General features: G+C 42.0%; 1 protein-coding gene across 1 annotated transcript in view; it reads right to left on the minus strand.

The window, feature by feature from the left end:
• LAMC1 (laminin subunit gamma 1) overlaps positions 1–24,676 on the minus strand; it is a 119,355-nt gene that overhangs the window by 43,774 nt on the left and 50,905 nt on the right. Inside the window, exon 2 of the mRNA XM_025285507.2 lies at positions 1,568–1,872. Within this exon, the coding sequence (XP_025141292.1) occupies positions 1,568–1,872 (305 nt within the window). The remainder of the gene's footprint in view (positions 1–1,567; positions 1,873–24,676) is intronic.

Here is a 24,676-nt window from a genome sequence, read left to right on the forward strand (position 1 = left end):
TACATCTTCCTGCCATTCAAAGAAATTTTCTGAAAGGCCTTTGCAAACATACTCACTGCTCACCAGAACCGTCAGAGTTTATCAAAATCAAGATTTATGACCCCCCAGCAAGCAACAGAAATACAATGGAAGGGAGGAACTGGACTCAGACAGAATATAGTCTCGTCTTTTTCCACTGTCCAAAGCCACACAGCCAAATTAGACAAAGAGTCCTTGAACATAAAAAATTCCAAAGAGAGAGAATGAGAGGCTACAAAGGCAAAACACCCAGAAAAACAGGGGCATTTCCTACTCAGAAGTCACAACAGCTCTTCATAAAGTATATGTAGCACTTGCAAACCCACATCCAGTCACAGCAAATTAATATGGGCTGCCCCCATTTAGATGTTAGCTTCAGCCACGTGACGGAAGCCTCTCTGATCAGTGTGAATGTGCTCAGGGTGGCAGGACACTCATCCACCCCTCCAACATCAACAGCCAGAACATAAGACAAGGTCACAGACATCTAAGCAATACAGAGAGATTCCAAATTGTAGTGCATACGGAACACGCACACAGAATTTATGAAAAAAGAACTCTGAATCGGTTGCCACCTAGGGACAAGTTTCTATCACCATCCTTAAGCACTACACCAGGGCAGCTAAATTCACATCTCGACATAAAAACCAGTGCCTTTAGGTGATGAAGAGTTTTCATAATGATTGGCAACAGTGCCAGACAACCAAAATTTCCTTGTAAAATAATAAAGGGGGCTTCCCTGGTGGCTCAGTGATAAAGAATCCACCTGCCAATGAAGGAGACATGGGGTTTGATTCCTCATCCCGGAAGATCCCACGTGCCAGGAAGCAACTAAGCCCATGCACCACAGCTACTGAACCTGTGCTCCAGAGCCTAGGAACTGCAACTCCTGAGCCCATGTGCTGCAACCACGGAAGCCCGTGCGCCCTAGAGCCCCTGCCCAGGAACGAGAAGGCACTGCAGTGGGGAGCCTGCACACCACAAGCAAGAGTAGCCCCCACTCATCACAACTAGAGAAGAGCCCACGCAGCAACGAAGACCCCGCACAGCCAAAAAGAAATAAAAACTTTTCTAAAAATAGCAAAGGAAGGTAGAGTTCTTAAACATCTTATTTCAGTTGTTCCCTCTTGCCAACATTAAAAGCATTTTTTTTAATTTTGTCAAATCAAAGAGGTAAGACGGGATACAAAAAAAAAACACCCAGCAAATTCATTCAAATACCCTCCTTCAAAAGGAAGGTAGAGGAGCAAAATATTTCCACTGCAAGTACAGAGATGCAAGTTAAAATTGCTCAGCATTTAAAAATATCTGTAAAGTTTACATGCCTGGATACATGTGCACGCAAACACAAGAACATCAACGGGGAAGCAGGAACGAAACTACTTTCCTTCACTTATTAAGAGTACACCGGGGAGCAGAATAAAGTCCAGCTGTCTATCCTGACCCTTCCTCCAAAAGCGGGCACGCGGCCCCCTCCCCCCCATGATGATCTTCCCGCGCCCCACATGGGAACAACCCAGCGGCCACCAGGCCGAGCTCCGGTGCCTACCTGCAGCACAGGGCTGTTGTCGAAGTTGTAGGCGCTGGGCCTTCCTTCCAGGGTGGAAAAGGCCACGTTGCCCCCGGTGAGAGGAGAGATGTCGCTGAACTCGTCTGTGCACAACGCCTGCTGCTCGTCGCCGCCCGTCCGGATGAAGCCACGGGTTGCCTTCGAGTACGTGTTCTCGCAGGAGCCGCTGTAGTACTGGTAAGGGATCCAGGGCCCGTCTTCCCGCGTGCGCTTGTAAATGGCGAAGCTCTCCGGGCGGCTGGTGTGGAACTTGAGGCGCACGTATGTGATGTCAAATGCTTTTCCTGTTGGGGCGAACACGTGGATGCTTGTAAGTCATGTGGATGAAGTGAAGAACCCTCTTCTATCCCCACTCTGCTCTGGAACTCGACAAAGAGAACACAAACCACCCTGCGCAACTAGACTAAGAGGGTTCCCGAACGCACTACGCGTTGGCTGTGCCCGACAGGCCGTTCTCAGCCTGGAAACAGTGCGTGTTTTCCCTGGGCTCAGAAGCTGGCTCAGAAAAGCCCATTTATGATGTGTGCTGTTGAAATTTTGCTTCCCAGGAAAACTGATAGTATATTATGTACTTATACAAAGTGCATTTTATCCTCAACGCTGTTGCTTCTACAAAAGCTTAATTAAAAGACAGAAAGGAAAATATTTGCTAGCTTTCTTCTGGGTACTTCCAAGATTTTCAAAAACCCATTTTTTATTCATTTTAATTTCTCTTCTTGATGCAAGAAGAGTATCATCAGGACTAATCTTTCTTTCTTTACCAGATTCTGGAAAAGAAATTTGAGAGATAAGGTCAGGAGTTGAGTAGGAATGAAGAAAAAAAACTTCTCCAGTCGCTGAACAGAGACAAAAACAGAGAGAGACAGAAAAGAGAAAGGCAGTTTAAAAAAGCTGTATTCAGAAGAGAATATATGGGACATGAGTGCCGAGCAGGGAACAACAGCAAGGAGCAGGAGCCAATGGGTTGTCATCCCTCTGGGAGCCCGGTCACTGGGTCTGGCAGCGCCGTGTGGCAGCCAGACCAGAACATGGTCTGACGGCTGGGCGGCGTGGGTGCTGGCCAGCAGGACTTTAGGTGGGTAAGAAAGATATTGTGCAGTATGGCAGAAACCACCACAATACTGTAAAGTAATCAGCCTCCAATTAAAATAATTGTAAAAAAAATAAAAGATTTACGTGTAACTGGTTTTAAACGCCATTCATTCACAAATGGGTCTTCCGATCAGTTTTTGTCAAGAAGGGTTTCTCGGGCACAACCACCTGCTCAGACCCACATTGTATATTTCGGGGGACAAGATGTGTCAGACACAGGGGGTCTCTTCTCTGTGAATCAACTTCCCGTGAAGAAGCCTCCTCCAGGACCTGGAGGAGAGGAGTTCCTGCACTCTCCCAAGTGCTGAGGAGAGGCTTCTACCACTGTCTCACCTCCTCACACCCACCTGCCCCCCGGGGAGGAGTGATGCTCGTGTGTGGCCTGGAATCTCCTCAACTCTCTCCTCTCTGCAGCCGGCCCCCTGCCTCCTCTCCCTCACTTCTCAGAGCGCCCCTCCTCCGCCGGGTGAGGGAGGCCTGTTGCCACCCTGCTACTCCATCCAGGACTGAGTGGGTGACTTCAACCTGGGTGGGGATGTCCAGGCTCTCTTCTTCAAATCAGTTTTATCCAGGATAAAACTGATCAGATAAGCCAAATCTGACTCTATGGTCCAGATCTTAGAGGGGTGTAACTGTACCCATATACATGAAACGCATTCACGCACATAAGATCTTGAACATAAAGATGTATGTATGAAGGAAAAAAACACAGGACTGGGCACTGCAAGACCGAAGTGCAGATCCTGACTCCTCAATTACTAGCGGTGGGATCTGTAGTGCTTTGTCCATCACTTTCTCCTCTGTAGAAATGAGGATGATATAGACATAGAGAACAGATTTGTGGTTGCCAAGGGGGAGGTGGGGGTTGGGGAGGGAAAGATTTGGAGCTTTGGATTCGTAAATGCAAACTATTACATATAGAATGGATAAATAACAAGGTCCTACTTATAGCACAGGGAACTATATTCAATATCCTGTGAGAAACTATAATGGAAAAGAATATGAAAAAGAAAATATATATATAACTGAATCACCATGCTGTATAGCAGAAATTAATACTGTAAATCAACTATATATCAATAAATTTTTTTCAAAAATAAACAAAAAAAAATGAGAGTGATGATCCCTGAGCCACCTATCTCAAAGAGTTGTTGGAAGGTCAAACTAAGATTCTGCATATCTGCATATACTTGATTAGTTATAAAATTATATACAGAGTTTATATAATATATATATCCTGAATTTTATATATAGTCATGAAATTGTATATATATGTTTATATATATAACTGTATATATAATCATGAAATTGGAGCTTAAAGACAATTGTCTCTTCAATCTAGTCTGAGATATAAATGTTAAGGCTTTGAGGTTTTTGGCAGCATTACGTTGGTTGAACACTAAGCCAGCTGGCTTGTTTCTCAGTACCATTATCAGAGGTGGCTCAGTGGTAAAGACTCTGCCTGCCAAGCATGAGATGAGACCTGGGTTTCATCCCTGGGTCGGGAAGGTCCTCTGGAGAGGGAAATGGCAACCCACTCCAGTATTCTTGCCATGGAAAATCGCATGGAGCCTGGTGGCCTAGAATCCATGGGGTCACAAAGAGTTGGACATGACTTAGCAACTAAATAGCAGAAACATACAAATAGAAAGCATGACTATAATACAGTACAGAAGAGAATCCCTGAACTAGGATCCTGGAGATGTTCACACACAAGAGCCTGATAGCACAAGGGCCTACCTGATACAGTTGCCAGAGAATATAACACAAACCTGGACCTTCTACCTAGGAAGCACTACAACACTTTGGACACAGCTCATGCAAATACAGCTTACAACACACATGTTAAAAGAATGCAAACTGAACCTGTATCTCTCTACTGTGTCAAAAATGTAAAGAAGTCACCTGTGAATGAGGGCGAGGTTATAAAACAGTATCAGTGGTATTCCAGAGACTATCTAAAACATTCTGGAATGGTAAAACAATTTAGTTACTCATGAGTAAGTGGCTTGGGATGTTCAAAGGCTTACGTACTAATCTTTGAACTACAGATTACCCTTGCTTTTCTGTTCTGTCTACATTTCTGCCATTTCATTGTTCTTTAGCAACCCAATCTGCAGGAGGATGGATCAAAGGAGAGAAGGTAAAACGGATCTGGGTATCCAGTGTCCCAGACAAACATCTGCACCACAAAGCCACACACTGAAAGAAACAGGAATATGTGGTCACTCAGTGTCGACACGGAACATCAGAAAAGCAACTCTGCTAGCAGTAAGCTCTGAAGCAGCCAGCTTGCTGGCACTGGCCCTGTCTCCCCACACCTCATTTTCAGAGCTGCTTTTCTCATTCTAACTTTTAGCTACGGTTGAAAGAGGTGGCAGTCTATGGCTATGTGGAAAGGAGGCTCCCACATTCCACATGACAAGATGGACACATGCATGACTTTCGGTGTTGCGGCCAACCCAGCCATGGATGCCGACCACTGCAATTCCACGTGATGAATGCTATGACGGAGAAGGACATGAGGTTTGGGGAGCCTGGAGGAAAGTCACCTCACCCACATTTGTGAGGGCAAGAAACATTTTCGAGAGGAAGTGACATCTAAACCCAAGACCTGAGAAATGCAGAGGGATTAGCTAGGCCAGGCAGATGGAACAGGATATACGAAAGAACAGAGGACACAGAGGGGTGGAGTACAGCTAGGACTGGGGAGGGTGGCTGGAGACAAGGCAGCTAGCAAGCAGGGCACGCTGGGCCTGAGGCCATGCTAAAGAGCAACTTCAACTCCCACTGACAAGCCAACTGAGGGATTTACGTCAAGAAATGCATGATCAGTTTTGATTTTTAGAAAGATCATTCTGGCCACTGTGTGGAGATTAGGTTAGAAGGGACAGGACTAAAGGTGGGAAGAACTGTTAGAAAGATGTGGCAGTAATCCGGGCTAACAGTGGCTGCACTTGATACAGGGACAGCTGGAATAGAGAGGAACGGATGGACTCAGTCTCTCAGACACATAGTTAGCAGACCTCAATATCAATAATAATTTGGTAAATGATGGAGGGGAGCAGAAGTCATTTCCGATAGCCGTCTCTACTTTTACCCTATTGACATTCAGTTTCATTGCTGAAGTTCCTTCTACGTGTTCCGTAAGGCAGTAGGATTAAGAATAACATTCAGTTTCCTAGTTTAAAAACAACCAAATGGAGAGACATACCATACCATCCACTGCAACAGATAAAAAAGGAGGTTAAGCAAAACTGGAGGCAGGAGCGAAGGGTACGATTGGGAGATGCGTCTATCTTGGCTACGCAAGATTTAAGGTGTCTATGGTCACCGAGACAGGAAAAAATACGTCTGGTAGGGAGTTGGATGTGAATGATCTGAAGGCCCAAGAGAGACGTCTAAGATGGAGATACAGATTTGGGATTCAAGGACTTCCCTGGTGGTTCAGCAGTTAAGACTCCAAGCTTCCAATGCAGGGGGCACAGGTTCAATACCTGGTCAGGAAACTAAGATCCCGCACGCCCCACAGTGTGGCCAAAATAATTTTTTTTTTAGTTTTTTTCAAAAGTTAAAAGAAGATCTAGGACTCATTAGCCTGCAGTTGGATAATGAAGACTGCCATGGTTGCAACCAAAGAGGGCAGGAGTGTTGAGTGAGAAGCAAGCTGACTTTTGGGATCATGCTCAAGAGCATCAACATTTAAAGCACAGCCAGAAAAAGAAGTGACAGAGGGGACTGTGAAGACCAGAGGGAGGAGGGCAAGTCAGAGAGTACAGATATCATGGAAACCAAGAAGGAAATAAATAAGCAGTGGTGTTTAAATCTGCATAATGACTAAGAAGCATCCACTAGCTTCACACCACAAAGAGGTCACTGCAGGGAGGTGGGAGGGGGGTTCAGGATGGGGAACACAGGTACACCCGTGGCGGATTCATGTCAATGTACGGCACAACCACTACAATACTGTAAAGTAATTAGCCTCCAATTAAAATAAATCAATTTATATTAAAAAAAAAAAAAAAAAAGAGGTCACTGCTGCGCTTAGTGAGCATAGTCCCACTGGCAGGGATCTTACTGAACTGGAACTGAGAACCCATGGCAGACCGGTGGTGGGAATGCAGACACAGTGAGTGCAGCCAACCTGGTCTGACATCTCGATAAAGTGGAGGAGAAAGAGAAGACCACAAAGCTGGAGGGGTACAGGGCCAGGGAAGATGCCTCCCTTTAAGGTGACAGAAGATACAAGGAGACATTGCTGTCATGTTCCAGTCAGCAGAAAGGGAAAGACTGGAGAAAAGAGGCTGGGAAACAAGAATGTGATTCAGCGCTGTGAAAGGACTGGCTCCATATGGGAGGAAGCCTGCGCCTTGCCTTCTACCTGAGTGCAAATGCAAGGGATTTAGTAGGCTTTGGTCCATGGGGTCTTGAAGACTTGGACACGACTGAGAGACTTCACTTTCACTTTTCACCTTTATGCACTGGAGAAGGAAATGGCAACCCGCTCCAGTGTTCTTGTCTGGAGAATCCCAGGGTCGGGGGAGCCTGGTGGGCTGCCATCTCTGGGGTCGCACAGAGTCGGACACGACTGAAGTGACTTAGCAGCAGCAGCAGGGGATGGAAATTGAAAGCATTCGTACTGATGACTATTTTTTCTGTGCAGTGACAATCAAGGGTACCTGCTAAGGGGCTGAGGGCAAAGCCTGTGAAGAATGTTAGGTAGGGAATATCTGAAGAGAATGGAGACCCAAGACAGAAACTAGCAGAAAGCTAACGGAAGAGAAAGAAGACAAACAGGACAGAGACAAAGCTGCCAGGTAACAGCACGGACAACTTCGAGGAGGTATGATTTTCTAGAGAAGCACTTAGTTCCCACTGTACAGGTGCGATGGACGGACAATGCAGGAGGACTGATGTTACTTCAAGGACTCCCTTGGCAGTCCAGTGGTTAAGACTCCACACTGCCGCTGCAGGCGGCACAGGTTTGATCCCTGGTCAGGGAACTAAGATCCTGCATGCCTCGAGGTGTGGCCCCAAAAATAAATAAGAAAGTAAATACAGAAAGTGGAGTGGAACAGTCATGGCTTATATATTCTGTGTTATCTAGAACTACCTGTAATCATGAATAATCAAGAATTGGAAACTTAGGAGCTAGTTTTTATTTCAGTAAACAACTACAGTTGAGACCTGCCACACGCCTGTTAACACACTCTCTCTCTTATACTTCCCTGCTCCTTATCTGTCCATCCTACTCATTTCACAGTAGACAGAGCAAGAAGGTCTCATTCATCTACCATTTAATAGAAAAAGAGGACTAGGTCTCCGTTTTTCCAGTCCAATGACAGCTACTATACTATCTTCGTAACTTGGGGGCACACGAAAGTAGACAATGTGACTTCAAAGTGAAGGAGCCAAGCAATGAAGAAAATCAGTAAGATCTTGTCTGGAAAGTATTCCAGCCACTATACAGCTTAGAAGGTCTTCCCCCTCCACCTCGCCTTCACGCACATGAAGACTAACCCTGGATATACACACCCTCAAGAAAATATTTAGCTTCTGAATGTTCTGCTGCCTTCCACCCTCAGCCCTCGCTGCCACATTCCTTCCATAAACAAAAAGATTCAGGTGCAGATGTTCAGAACCAAGCACACAAAGTTAACTAATACTTCCTGCTCTGAACCCTACAGTGCATGTGGCCAAGGGATTGATAGACGAGGAAGGGACCACAGCCTGGACAATGAGAATCCAGCTCCTGTCCACACAGGGTCGAGCCAAGGAATTCTGCATCCGTCCCCTCCATGGTGAAGTATTTCTAATCTCTCTGAGTAGGGGAGAAACCGTTCCTGTCTCAGAACTGGAGTCAAGTACTGACTGCAGCGGAACATGAATGCTTCTCTGTTATGTGCGGCTCGGAGAATTCCATGGGGACATTGTGCAATAGCGTCCCTTACAGAGAAGTAATGAACAACAATGGACGTACAGAATTGCACGAAATTTCAACATGCCCTTGCATGGCCTGCACTAGAAGAGAACGAGCTCATTTTGAAGTATATTAGGAGTCACTGATCCACTGCTGTTCTTATATGCTCTCTCCTCAAGATCAGAAAGGACTGCTCTCCTTGCAGTCAGCCTTGATCTGAGATAGACATGCACAAGTGCTTAGTCGTGTCTAACTCTCTGAGACTCTCTGGACTGTAGCCCGCCAGCTCCTCTTGTCCATGGAGTTTTCTAGGCAAAGTATACTGGAATGGGTTGCCATTTCCGACAACCAGGGGATCATCCTGACCCAGGGATCGAACCCATGTCTCCTGCATCTCCTGCATTGGCAGGCAGATTCTTTACCACTAGGGCCACCTGGGAATACGAAACTTTAATGAGGTTGTAGCACAGAAAGTCGATTAGAGATGGGAGATGTTTAAGCTACTAGACGGGAGTCTCCAAACAGTTAACACAAACAGTAGTCGCAGAAAACAACTACTTGAAAACGTTTCCAATGTTGTTAGGATAACTGCTGGCTGAAATAGGAGTTCCCAGGACAACGTGTACAGCTGCATACCAGCTGTTATTGTTCCACCTCAGCAGACAGATTGTACAAATACGGCCTCGCCAATCAAGATGACCCAGGGCCAAGTTAATGCTCAATGTGGGATCCTCAAGTGGACACAGATGGGTGATCAGAAAGCATGGAGAGGAACCATCAAGCATAGACAGAATGTGTTGGGGGGTGATCTGGGTACATGGAGTCAATCTAACTGTTAGGAGACTCAGCCCTAATTGCCTGCTGAGGCTAGTTTCTGTGGCTCAATTCTCATCTTCAAAATAGATTGTCTTTAAAAACTTATTATCTCACTCCTGTCCCTTAAATTTTAGTGCTCTTTTTGTATGCCCTCTCTCTTGTCAATCAGCTAAATGCCAACAGGATAAGGGGACAATCCCATAGGAACTGCATCTGAATCAGCACAACTGACTAAGGAGGACAATTAACCTTTACAGTTCTCTATGAAATAGTCGTTCTTCACTGAATTTATTAAAATAAATGCAATAGCATCCACAACTGGAGAAAGCATCCCTTTCAAACGAATAAACAAAGTGTTCAAATTTCCAGGTACACGCAGAAGGCACATTCCATCTCATACGAGCCCCTGTCATGACAGAAAGACATGCTGAGATGAGCGGTGCTGGAAGGCAGACAGTTTCCATTCCAAGCTGCCACGGGGAAACGTCACAAAGCAGGCGGGTAAAACAGACAAGTGAAGATAACCACTTTAGAATTTTTTAAAAAGCTAATAAAATTCTCTACCACAGGCTATGTATTAAAAATAATGGTATGGCTGAGAGTTGGACACGACTGAGCGACTTCATTTTCACTTTTCACTTTCACGCACTGGAGAAGGAAGTGGCAACCCACTCCAGTGTTCTTGCCTGGAGAATCCCAGGGACGGGGGAGCCTGGTGGGCTGCCGTCTATAGGGTCGCATAGAGTCAGACATGACTGAAGCAACTTAGCAGCAGCAGCAGAACAATAAAGCTAAGGAGAAAACTCGAGTTTTAAAATGGATTGGTATGATTTGGGACAAAATAAACCCATAATCTCTTGGGGAAACAAGATTTGTCCCTAAAGGACCAAATTTAAAGTTCAAGGCAAACAAGACAGTTTTACTCTCTTCCTATCACCTGCTAAACTTCTACTTAGCATGACTGCTGAATAAGACCATGGGCACTAACTTAGTATAGCAATCCTCAAAAACTAAAATCCTGCTTGTGTTCCCCAACGGTAATATCCAAAAATGCTACATAGTTTTCAGCAAATTGAAGGGTCAAAATTGATTTGCTTTACACACTAAATCAATAAGAAATCATCATACAATTGTTACATGAACAGAGAGAATTCTTATCTGAACACTAGAACATCAAACACTTTTGGAAGGTAATTTCAAAATAGGTGCAAATTACTGTTAGAGGTTACAGATATTTTCCTTTATTAAAACATCAGATAAATGTATCTCAATTTGTATATCCTACCATTTTATTTGAATTTGTTACCAGAAGAGACAAGATTTGCAAGTGAAATTTCAAGCCAAGAACTGGGCATATGACTTATTAACCCAAACCACATGCTCACAGACTCAATACCAACCCTAATTCAGGCTAGTAGGTCACAAGCATGCCTGAAATCCTTGAGCCAAGAGAAAGGAATGAAGCCAGCATTTACTCCCACTCGTCCAAGCTGAGGCAAAAAAATCCACTCTGCCGAACATCAGAGTTCTAAACTGCAAGGAACTGAGTGATGTGTAAGATTTAATGGAATCACACAAAGAAAGTGGTTAATTATAATACCAAAGAAATAAGGAAATAAACAGGCAATGAAATGTAAGTTCCATAAATAAAACCCAAACTTTAAAACCAATATTTTTTAAGACATGAAAAAGATGTCTCATTGTTCAAGACATGATAAGGAAAAAAGACACCAGTTTTATGGGTAGCTATCTCTTGTTCTGTGACATCTGTACACTACTGAGATCTGACTATTTTTAACTACCATCCCTAGCAGAAGACTGAAGAACTTTAAAACAGTAGAGAGAAAATCTGACTGGCAAAAATAAGAGATTCTAATATAGTCATAATGGTAAAGTCATAGACTAAGATGATTTCTAATAAATCCTCCCTACATACAAAAAAATCACAAAAAGTTAACCCATAGTGTACTTTTATTCATTCAATAACTATTTGCTAAGTAAATTTAAGTGACAGTCCATCATGACAAGCTATTTAGAAACCCAGTCCTTCATTTTGCTAGAATGCCTCTTACCCTCCAGTTTAAGTCTTAAACTCAGCTCTCTATGCCTCCAGATCATAAACTATTTGTATCTGTTCTAAATGGAAGAAACAATTACAAACACTATAAAATATCTTAAGTACTAAAATGTTTTTCTCGGTTTTCACAATAGTGTAACTTCTTACCACAGTCACCTATTAGATCAGTTAATAGCCATAACTGGTGCTAATAACTGCAAGTCCAAATTCTCCCATTCCTTCCTCAGATATTTGCTGAGGACCTATTATGCCACTGTCCTGGGCCCTATTCCAGGCACTGGGGCTACAGCAGAAAAGCAGACAGCTAAGGTCCCGACTTAGTGGGGCTTACAATGCGGTAGGGAGTGGAAGTGAGTAAGGGAGAGGTAAAAAGCAAAAATAAAAACAAAAGTCTTGTGTGTCAGATGGTAAATGACATGATAAAGAACAAACAAGGGACAGAAAGCAAGGGAATGGAGCGGTATTTAATGCAGTGTCAGAGATGGCCTCACCGATGTAGATAAGGTGACATTCTGGGAAAGCATAAAGAAGTGAGGAGACATGGGGGAGAAGAACATGCCAGGAAGGACACACCCGAGGCAGGTGTGCTGGCCAGTTCCAGGGAAGGATGAAGAGGCCAGTGCAGCTGAAGTAAGAGTGAACTAGAAGGAAAGGACAGGGGATGAGGTCAGAGAAGCCGAGGGGAGGGAGAGACTGCCAAGCATGCCAGCCTTTAGGCCATTGCAAGACACTGGCTTCTCCTCTGAATGAGATGAAAACCCACTGCAGGATTCTGCACAAGGGAGTAATATGATCTCACTACTTGTTTAAAAGGATCACTCTGGCTCCTTTATTGACAGGACTATGAAGGGAAGTACAGACAGACAAAAAGTTGGGGGCAGTTAGCAATCTCCCAGGTTGGAGATAACAGCAGCGTAGTCCAGGGTGGTGGCAGCAAGCAGTGATCAGATTCTGACTGCATTCTGAGGGTAGACCAGATCAGTTACTGATGGGCTGGACATGGGGTGTAAGCTGTGGCAGCTATGAAGATCAAGCTGTCATTTACTGAGACAGCAAAGAACAGGGTAAGAACAAGTGTAGGGATGGAGAGTAAAGAAACTGGGAGTTCAGTTCTGGATATTTTAAGTTTGAAATGCTAATGAAACATCTGAGTAAAGATTTCAAGTCAGCCACTAGGATATACAAGTCTGGACTTCACGGAGAGGTGCAAGCTAGAGAGAGAAATCTGAAAGTCATGAGCCAGACAGACAGTACTGAGAGTGACGGCATTAGATGGAAACACCTGCAGAATGACTTGCGAGGTACAGAACTGGGTCTTGGGACATACCAACTTTCAGAGATGGGGGAAGTAGGGAGGATTCAACACAGGAGACTCAAGAGGGACAGTCACTGAAGCAGAAAGAGAATCAACAGAGCAGAATTCCAGAAGCCAAGTTAAAAAAAAAAAAAAACTTTTCAAGAATAAAAGAACGATTGACTGAGTCAAACGCTTCTGAAAAGGTGAGAAAGATGAAAACGGAGTGTTGGCCACTGGATTTCACTTATTACTGCTGACCTTGACAGCAGATGGACTGGCAGAACGACAGGGATGAAAGCCAGAGAATGTTGAGGCGGTGGGGAGGACAGAGACTGGAGACACCTAATAAAGACATTTTTCCAAATAATTCTGCTATGAAGAAATGGGGTGGTAAACAGAGGGGAGAAGACAGGGTTCAGGGAGAAATCACTTTCTTGTCCAGGAAGATAGTACATGTTATGGTGATGGGATTGATCCAGTGCAGCAGCTGAATTTACACAGAACAGTGAGGACCATCTCTAGTTATCATGTAGATGGATTAGATTGGGAAAAGAGACCTACTCTGGTGCACAGTGAAGTTCTTTGAGCCTTTCCAAAAGTTTCTCTCAAGAAAGAAGAAATAACAGAATTAACAGGATCACTAAGTACCTAGATTAAAAAAGGGTTATCTGGTACAAACTACTATATATAGGATGGATAAACAACAAGGACCTACTGGATAGCACAGGGAACTATATCCAATCTCCTGTGATAAACCATAATGGAAAAGAATATAAAAAAGAAAGTATATACATGTATAACTGAATCACTATGATGTACAGCAGAAATTAATACAACATTATGAATCAACTCTACCGGAAAAACTTTTTTAGAAACTTAATCTGGTACCCAAACAGTTCAAAGACCACAGGAGCTCTGGAAGGCCTTCCCTAGTAGAGCCAGCCCAGATGGAGACTTTCTTGCTACAGCAGTCTCATAACCTAGCCCACAGTAAGGTACCAGACTAGCTGTTAGAATCAATCAGAAAATTTCTGAGAAAATGAAAATTGTTAAGCTTCATCCCCAGAAGTTCCGTTTTGGTAGGTTCAGGGTGAATTCCCCAAATATGCATTTTCAAAAAATACCCTAGGTGATTTTTATGTACATTTGAAAAAATACTTACTAGAAACTCACCTCATCCTGGTTCTCACCCTTTAAAGCTTTAGGAAGCAAAGGCTCTGCCCACTGTGCTACACTGTAGAATGAACTCTGGCACTCAGGAGTGGAGACTTCCACTTTCACGTCATGTATTTTAAGGTGAAATTCACTGCAAGTGTTAACTGTACAGGCAGGAGCAGTGAACCAGAGTAATAGCGGTCTATCTTCTTGCAGATACAGACAGATGTTAAACTACACAGGGGCTGCTCACTCCACAGCCAAGAAGGCTTGGGGTGACTGGACCAGGTGAACCTAAGCTCCACAACATTCTTCTCCATGCCAATGTCCTTTTCATTCAACTTGTATCCTCAAGGCTCTATTTCCCAGGCAAGTAGAAAGAAACATTTGATTTTAAGAAAACCCACCTTCTGCTGGAGGTTTCACAGCGCTATTCTTCTCATGGAGATGTGTTTGTGTGTGAGTCGCTCAGTCCTGTCTGACTCTTTGCGACCCCATGGGGTTTAGCCCACCAGGCTCCAGGCAAGAATACTGAAGTTGGGTTGCCATCCCTTCTCCAGGGGATCTTTCTGACCCAGGGATTGAACCCAGGTCTCCTGCATAGCAGGCAGACTTTACCGTCTGAGCCACCAGGGACCTGATTCTCTGTAATCAGGTCAAGATTCTCTGTAATCCAAATTCTCCAACCCCTCTAGTTTCTGTCCCTTCTTCCTCCTCCAGACAATTACTTAACAGTTTATAAAAGGACAGACCACCAACAGTTCTCAATGGCAAGAACAAATCTGGAAGCAAAGAGTTAACTTCTGCTTCAGTACACTCAAAAAGATAAGAAAACACTTTTTCTTCTTTGTCTAGAAGCCTAGACTTGTTTAATCCCAGTCTGTGTCGGGTAGTGTTGGCATTTTCAGGGAGAGTGTTACATTCTGTTGGGTAAAGACCAATGTAGAAATATTTACTTTTCAGAGAAGAAATTTCAGGTATTTATTTTTAAAAAAATATATATATGCTTAAGAGTAAAGTACCAGACATTCACATTGTTATTAGAGAGAACGGGGCGGGGGGCGGGGGGTGAGATTGACTGAAGAATTATAACACTTTAAAAATCCAGACTTAATACTCTGGATTTTAAATTCTCCCCTATCATTCACACCTGATCTATAGGGTGTGTTTGCTATTTTGGAAATTCTTGGAGGTGACTGATCTCATCTCCCTCCAGAATCAAGCCTCAGGACACACCTTCAGTAGTTGTGAATCTAAGGTTGATTACACTGTAGTCCACAGACCAACTCTAGCCTATCACCTATTTTTGTCAACAAATGCCCATTCACTGCACTTTGTCAATGGCTACTTTCTGGCTATAAGGGCAGAGCTGAGCAACTGTGACAGATGCTGCAGGCCTAAAATATTTACTGTGGCCTTTACGGAAAACATCTGCCAATCCTGCTCTAAGAAATCAAAGAATACAAAAACAGAAAATTCTACTAAAATATTGTCTACCTCTTTTCTGCAAGGCAGAGTATTTTTAAAAAATAACTGGCCCAAGGATGTCCGAATTTTTTTCTCTATGATCCCGTAAAATATGGAAAGAGGAAGTCTATTCAGGCATTTTTTAAGATTAATAACAATTCAAATCCGTTTGAAACCTATATTTATTATTTCATAGGAAAATTATTATTTCAAATGAATAGGCAAAAAAGATCAGCAATTAAAAGAAGAAAAGATGAACAGCTAATGCATTTCAAAAATCAAATCTATAATAATGTTAGCCCACAAAAACGAACCAGTCAAGCAGAAAGACAAGAAAAACAGCACCGCTGGGAAAAGGAGCACCGTGTTTCTAGTGATGCCCCCTCTCAGATCCACCCCACGTGGAGACTTAATAAGCAAAAGCAGTGAAAGGAGGAAAACTGATGAGCAAACTCCACAGCAACCGCTGGGATGGCAGGAAAAAATGATGCTGAAAACGGCAAATAAAGTGGAAAAGGCAAGTCAATCCCACGTAGATCTCTGCGAGCTCCTCCCTCCCTTGTCCTCCGGGTAGGAATTCAGTCCTTCACACAGGCCTCCTTGTACTTCTGCTCTTCTGAGCGGATGGACAATTTACATCATGAGAATGCTCTGCCAGCTGGCACTCTCTCCACAAGCGACTGATTGTGAGCAGATGCCTTCATAAGATAAGGGTAAACGAATGCGCCCCTTCTTCATTTTTCATTCATCCCCCTACTCTGTGCAGAGGAATGGAAATGCATGCTCTACACACTGTCTTTTAGAGACCAAAGTCTGTGTTCTTCACATCCCTTCATCTCTCATGGGTGGTGCTTGGACTTGCTATTGCGTTTCTGATTACCCTGTGCCCCCCACCACATACCTAAGATGTATGCAATCTCGCAATCTCCCTCGATTATCTGTGAACAACCATAAGCTCCCAGATACAAGTGCCTGCTTATTTTCTCTAATGATTTAAACACTGACTACTCTCAAACATAGCCTCAATTTACAACATTTGATAATCTACCACAACAAAGATCAAACTTCCAGCCAGAAATCAATCAAAACTATTGGTGTAGTTACTGTTACAGATAAAACAGTCACATTTAAATATTCTTTTTTCTAGTTAAATCACCTTCCTTTTAACATACATTATACTTTCGGAAGCTTCATTTTACATTTCTCTTCAATAGGAAAGTAGTGAGATTTGCAATATCCCTTTTCAGGGAGGAGAAACTTCGTGATCACTCCTGAAATTGTTTTATACATTATGTATACACCACATTCAGTGAGGGGAAGACAAGATCATGTGACAAATTATTTACACAGAATGCTTCAGGTAGGTCAGTCAGATTCCCTGTACTTCAAAAACATGAGCCTTCTTTATCTGCTTTTCCTTCTATATTAAGAGCAAATATTTAGCAGTGATATCAGAAGAAACGTTCTTCTAACCCATCCTTCACCATATTTCAAACAGACAGTGCTGAGTTCTCATCCATGGGAGGATTCCCCATGCATCACAATGGGACCTGTTCTACCTTCTATTTACATTCTGGAGAACTGCCAAAGTCCTTCCCAGCTCTCTTTGATCTGCTGCCAGAAACTTGGTACCCAACACCCACCTAGAAGAAAATTCCCTCAGGAGATCCACAACTAAAGAAGAGGAGTCCGGAAGGAGCTGGAAAATATTCTACAAATCCACCCTACATTATATTGCTACCCAATTTATGAATCTGTGCAAGGTACCTAATCCAGTGCAAACTCCTTAGGCGTGTTATTGCAAGGCACCCATAAGCCTGAAGACTTGGGCTTCATTTTACACCTTCAAACTATATCCTAAAACTCTCTAATGTAAGACTTCAGTCTTGCCATCTCTTTTATATTCATACCAATGCTCACTTCAAAGCCATTCAAAGCCTTCACTCCTACCAAATCCTACCTTTCTTCCTAGGTTTAGTTCAAGTGGCACTGTCTCCAATGTGTGTTATCTTACTTATGGGAACACACAGTTCTTACTCCAAATCACGTAATTCAGAACTTGGGTTTTCACCCCTTCACATAAGTTTCTTTCCCCCTACAAGAAGTTTAACTCCTTTTTTAAATTAAAGTTTAGTTGATTTCCAAAAGATATTAGTTTCAGAGTATAACTTATTCAAAAGCAAGTAATCTACCTATACTTTCTGGATATCCTCTACAATAGTACTTTTCAAATTTTTCTGACCAGGACACATAGTAAGAATAAAAGCATTTTATACTGCAACTCTCAACATACACACACAGACAGACACTGAAACTCAAGTCTGATTTTAAAAAAATGAAATACTACCTATGATGCAATCTGATATTCTCTTCCATCCCCTATTTCATTTGTTTATTAAAAAAAATGCTAGTCACAGCTCATAAAATTCATTTTATGACATTAGGAAGTTGTAACCTACTTGGAAAACACTATTCTATAATCTCTTGGTCACTGTCCTTGGCACAAAACAGTTGCTCAGTTAAGTATTTGTCTACTATAGGCTGACTCATCTCCTGTACATAACAGGTCAGAATTCCACAATGAATGTTTTCTAGATACTGACGTAAAGTTTAAGATGATAAACTTTCAAGACCTTCCAATTACTTAAAAAACTGAACAATATTTTTAAAGCTTTTGTATATGGCAGCTTTTAACTTGATTTAAAAAAAAAAAAAAAAAAAAAACCTTTTCCTAAAGCTAAAGGGCAAAATTCCATTCATCAACATGGCATCCCTAAGAAGACCAGAAGCCACCAACCCTTCTTGAACTGATCCTTCCAAAGTGGTTCTTTTTAGCAGCTCTGGTTCCAGAAGAACTCCTTTAGCCACAAGTCTGTGACAAGCCTTCAGGGTAGCAGCAAGGATTTCCTCTCTGTGGGGAAGATGGACTCATGCCCAGTGCTGGGGGTTAGACTATACTAAAGAGAAGACATCTGGATATTTATTGGGAAACTCAATTCTCCTTGTCTCATGTTCAAGGCACTTTTCTCATTGGGTTATCAGTACCTGGAATTGTCTCATTTATTTTTTGCACATCTTCTTTATATGCCCCCCAATAGACACACACACACACACACACACACACACACACACACACGAGAGTAAGCTTTTGAGGACAGGACTCTTGTCTTGTCCCCTGCTATCCCTTTACTTTGAGGGATGTTTTTGTCATTGCCTTTTAAAGGGAGAGAAATGTTTGACTTATGAAATAAGCAGCAAGCCAACAGGAGAAATCAGTGACCCAGGTAAGCCTGGCTTGTTGTTTGGTTCATTCATTCACAGATTCATTCATTTTGCAAAGATATGCTAAAACTTTCTGCTAGGCAGTCGGTTAGGCAAGGATGGAATAAGACTCAGTCCTTCCCCTAAAGGAATTCTGTATGATAAATAACGGAAGACACAAATAATTAAAATGTAACATTAGAGAAGTACTATACTGGGGAGTAAGGAGCAATCACACATCTATTTGCTCATCCATAAAATAAGGGTTCAACAAGATGAATTTAACATTCAGATTCAAAAAGCTTGATTCTACAGTCCATGTGCTTAGAAATCCACATTTCTAAAGATGCCTGCCTCACAGATCTTTTGAATACTTCCTTTGCTTATAGCAACATTCTAGAGAATGTTAAAATACCATAGGAACTGATTTCACAAGGACAAATGACGTCAGAAACATGAATAGCAGCTGGTTTCCAGTTCACCTCAGTTCTTTAAAGACATTAAGTAATTCTCTGAACCTGTATCATACTTTTGCCAATATTCTGTGCTCTGTTTAATCCTATAGTCCCAGGTGAGTTTATACTGAATAATCTGCAAAGGATAACAAATTAAGGTTCCATTTTTAAGGTTAAAACTTTTCTAATGACTTAACAAAGGGCTCTCAAATAGTTGCTTCCATCCTTGAATGAGGAAAAAATAACTCTCCATTTCTAGGTCCACAAAAGATGAAGAGGTTCAATCTCCAGGCTGTAAACAAATAATCAAACACCTCTGTCCACAAGGGACAAATGACACAATGTTTTAGAATAATTTCTTCAGTACCAAGAAAGAATGGATTTTCTGCCCTTGTTTCTCTTGCTTGAAAAAGTAAATGCCTGGATCCCTTTGAAAATTAGCCCAATCTACAAAACAGTGGAACTAAACTGAACTCCCACCAAGACTTGGCTCATGCATTCTTCCACAAATGTGGAACAAAGACCCCATTGACTTACGCATGTAGGCGGATTAGAATTGCAATGCAGCCATGTAGCACATTACTGCTCAGTGATTCTACCCGGATAAGTCAAGGGAGCCTTCTCCAGATAGATCTCCCTGTATTCCTTCTTTCCAGAGCACATTACTGCTTAGTGATTCCACCCTGACAAGTCAAGGGAGACTTCTCCAGATGTATCTCCCTGTTTTCCTTCTTTCCACAGCAAGGTAATTTCAAGTTCACCCTATAATACAGATGTGGGATCTAGCATAAAACAGGCCTGTCTACACATTTTTAAACAAATAACAGGCATTACATTTTTAAATTTGCCTGCTTCTATTTAGTGCTGTTTCTAATCCTTTTTAGAGCTTTTCTAAAACACCAGATAAGTGGAAACATGCTAAGGGTCAAACACTCCAAGTTCTTAAAAGTCCAAAGAGAAAAACATTATTATGAAAACTATTAATAGAAGGAATATCAGAATGGGAAACGGGTCACGTGGTAGAAAACAAGAGAAAAAGGAGAGCATGAGCATAAAGCAGTTTTTAACCAGTTTTGTTGTCTTTAGAATTGATAAAGCACGTTTACAAACTTCTTTCAGTGGCCCCCACTTTCTAACTTCTAAGCACATACTAGCTGCCTAAAGTAACAGAATGTAAGGATGGATATGCTCTCTGCCCTCAAAAAGTTTACAGTCTAGTGGAACCACAAATCCAAGTGCAACCTAGAGAAGGATGTGCTAAGTTTTAGCAAAAGTGTATGCAGGGCAAACTGACTTCAAATGGACGACTTCACAAACTTATATAAAGCAGTTATGGACAAATTTAGGTTTCTTCTTCTGAATAACTTGATAAAATACAAGTGGGAGGCTTTGACACAATAGACCAACATAATCTATACTCTGAAAAGCATTTTCTTTCGGTTCTTCTCCTGATGTTTTAGTACAGGAGCTTTAAGAACACTCACTTGAGTAGAATGCCTGGCATTGTCACTCTTAATGCCAGAATAAAAAAGAGAGCATTGTAAGAAACCCACAGAGAATTTATATGAATACAGGCACAGATAGGGACACAGACTGATTTTAAATACCATATATGCCTGAGTATAATAAAGGAATTTCCCCCTAAATTATCCTTTCAGAAAAGGGAGAACTGCTTTGTATTTCAGTTCTTACAAACCTTCCCAATTATTTCATTTTAGACCACAAATTACTGTGAGGAAATCAAATTAGTCTGAAATGACCTCAAATAACACAAGTTCTGGATGCTTACATAGGACACATAATAGAAGGTTTTTGTTGTTTTGTTTTATAAGAGGCAAGAAATTAACTCAGATTTATGTCATTTTCCCTGAGAAGTATGGCTTTAACAGTAAAAGTGTTGAATACTATAAATAATAAACCTTTTAAAGAATACTTTATTAGGAAGGAGAGCAAATGGTTATACTATGAAGAACACAAATACAAACCAAAAAGAGAAGCGGAAAAATACATATACTAATATTATATCAATCAGTACATATGGCTTCAGAAAAAATTTCCAATGTTAACAATCTTATACAAATGTAAAAGTACTGTATCATAAATAATTTATTCATGAAAATGAATACATCTGTAAAACTGTGCTGATGGCTAAAAAGGGACTTTAACAGTCACTGATGTCAGAGATGTATGCAAAGAACTGGAATAAAATCATTCCATAGATGTGAAATTGTGGAAAAGATATTAATTTATAAATATATTTAAAATGTGTAAGTTAATAAATTAAATATTTTAAATAGATAGCTGATTATTTCACCTCTAATCCTTTAAAAATTTTTATATAGTCAAATTGGCAAAAACTTTGTTTTTAAAACCTTCTAAAAGGGAAAAGGAGAAATAGCTTACTATTTGGGCTGCCTTTCACACATATTCATATGGTAGATTGCATGCTGTGACTCAAAAGAAACTAGACAGTAACTCAAAGGGGATTCTGTATAAATGTAACAGAGCAGTACCCATACAAGAGTGCCAGTCCTAGAAGATAGCAGCACAAGCCAGGCAGCGTGTGGGCTGGCGGGCTGGCCACTCACCCTGGTCTTATTCTGTTTCCATATCACAGATAAAAGTTACCCAGGTGGAAGGATGCCCTGCTTGAAACTCTTCCATCCCTTCCCCATTTTATCTTTATTTTAAAAAGGAAAAACAGCTTGAGGACTTCCCTGGTGGCCCAGTGGTTAAGAATCGCCTTCCAATGTAGGGGACGTGGGTTCGACCCCTGGTCAGAGAATTCAAGATCCCACATGCCACAGAGCAACTCAGCCTGCACGCCACAACTCGCGAGGCTGCGTACCACAACCAAGAGCCCACATGCCACAAGTTAAGACGTGACACGGTCAGATAAATAAATACATATTTTAAAAATACCTCTTTAAAAAAAAGAAAATCAACTTTACAGGCAGATCAATCACCATCAACACTAATACATGAAATAACATCAGAACAGGCACACTAGTATGATCTACCCTTGATGACAACAGACTACCATAAGGAAAAAAATCTGTTTTTCTCTTATTTGTCTTGCACTACTTCAAAAAATTATCACCTTTCCTTGCTTCTTCCAAAGTCCTCCCACCTGCACAAGTCACTTGAAGGCCAAAACTGCTGGAAGTTAGCAGCACAGACAGCAGGAACATGGGCACTCAACTTGCCTTAAGCCGTGCTAGGGCTCAAGAGTCCTTGCTCCACTGTGTCACTAACAGACCATATGAGACACTGTCCACAAGGCTTGAGCTGGAGGAACCTCACCGTGAAACTACCCTGACTCCAAAGAATGCTGTCCAAAGTCACAACCCTCACTTCAGTTCCCAGCACCAGGACATGGTTGGCACTGACCCTAATAAACACCCAACTTAAACCATCTTGAGAGATCCAGGCACATGCCTAAAATGCCACAAACATTTTCATCATCAATACTAATAACAAGGCATATCTTGTCTTATTGTTGTTCACTTCATCATGCTTTGCAGACACTGCCAAGCCAGTTGAAGGTCTGTGGCAACCCTGCATCCAGCAAGTCTGTGGGCAGCATTTTTCCAATAGCATTTGCTCACTCTGTGTCTCTGTGTCACATTTTGGTAATTCTAGCAAGATGTCAATGGCACCCCACTCCAGTACTGTTGCCCAGAAAATCCCATGGATGGAGGAGCCTGGTAGGCTGCAGTCCATGGGGTCGCTAAGAGTTGGACACGACTGAGCGACTTCACTTTCACTTTCCACTTTCATGCATTGAAGAAGGAAATGGCAACCCACTCCAGTGTTCTTGCCTGGAGAATCCCATGGACGGAGAAGCCTGGTGGGCTGCAGTCCATGGGGTCGCACAGAGTCGGACACGACTGAAGCGACTTAGTAGTAGTAGCAGCAAGATGTCAAATTTTTTCATTATTACTGTATTTGTTACTATATTTGAGACCTTTGATGTGACTGCTTGCTGACGGCTCACATGATGATTACCAATTTTTAGCAATAAAGGATTTTTAAATTAAGGCATGTATATTAAAAAAACATTTTAAGTATTTATTTTCACTTTTTTTTTTTTTTGCTGAACCACACAGCATGTGGTATCTTAAATCCCCAAAAGACTCTTGCTCCTTGGAAGAAAAGCTATGACAAACCTGGACAGCATATTAAAAAGCAGAGACATTACTTTTCCGACAAAGGTCCATCTAGTCAAAGCTATGGTTTTTCCAGTAGTCATGTATGGATGTGAGAGCTGGACCATAAGAAACCTAGCACTGAAGAATTGATGCTTTTGAACTGTGGTGTTGGAGAAGACTTAAGAATACCTTGGACTGCAAGATCAAGCCAGTCAATCCTAAAGAAAATCAGTCCTGAATATTTATTGGAAGGACTGATGCTGAAGCTGAAGCTCCAGTACTCTGGCCACCTGATGGGAAGAAATGATTCACTGGAAGGACTGATGCTGAAGCTGAAGCTCCAGTACTTTGGCCACTTGATGGGAAGAACTGATTCATTGGAAAAGACCCTGATGCTGGGAAAGACTGAAGGCAGGAGGAGAAGGGGATGACAGGGGATGAGATGGTTGGATGGCATCACCAATTCAATGGACATGAGTTTGAGCAAGCTATGGAAGTTGGTGATGGACAGGGAAGCCTGGCGTGCTGCAGTCTATAGGGTCGCAAAGAGTTGGACACAACTGAGTAACTGAACTGAACTGAACTGAGGGATTGAAACCATGCTCTCTACAGTGGAAGCACAGATTCTTAACCACTGGGCTGCCAGGGAAGTCCCCAGTATGTACATTCTTTTAAACACAATGCTGTTGCATACTTAACAGGCTACAGTGTAGTGTAAACCTAACTTTTATATGCACTGGGCAAACACAGCATGCATGTGACTCATTTGATGTGACACTTACTTTACTGTAATGGTATGAAACCAAACTGGCAATATCTCCAAGGTAAGCCTGTGTAATCAAAAAGCATTCGTGCTATAATCTCATCAACACCATGGCTCTTTGATGCTGCAATAGCGGTCACATGTCATTTAACACTGTCCAAAGCCAAAGAATGTACACCACCCAGAGTGACTCTAGCATAAACTATCGATTTGGGGGGATACTTATGGGTCACTATTGTCCCACTGACTGTAACAAATGCAGCACTCTGGTTTAGGATGTTGACAGCGGGAGACGCTGTGTGTATGAATGAAGGGAGGAAGTTCAGTTCAATTCAGTTCGGTCACTCAGTCGTGTCCGACTGCAATTCCATGGGAAGTCTCTATATTCAATTTTGCCATTAAAACTACTCGAAAAATAAAGTCTATTAAAAAGAACATTACTAAATTTCATTTAAAGGGCTCATTTCAGAAGCCAAATGAACTTTATCATAGTTTTTCAAAGGTAGTTTTCATTCAAAAATACTAAAAACTTAAAACATTAGTACTACGAAAAGTTGTCTTAAGACCGGTTTTTTAAGTCCCAAAGTGGTTTGTGTTGAAAAATAAAAACTAAAAAATAAAATCTTACCAATCT

This window comes from Bubalus bubalis, chromosome 5 (assembly GCF_019923935.1).
Source record: "Bubalus bubalis isolate 160015118507 breed Murrah chromosome 5, NDDB_SH_1, whole genome shotgun sequence".
Classification (NCBI taxonomy): Eukaryota; Metazoa; Chordata; class Mammalia; order Artiodactyla; family Bovidae; genus Bubalus; species Bubalus bubalis.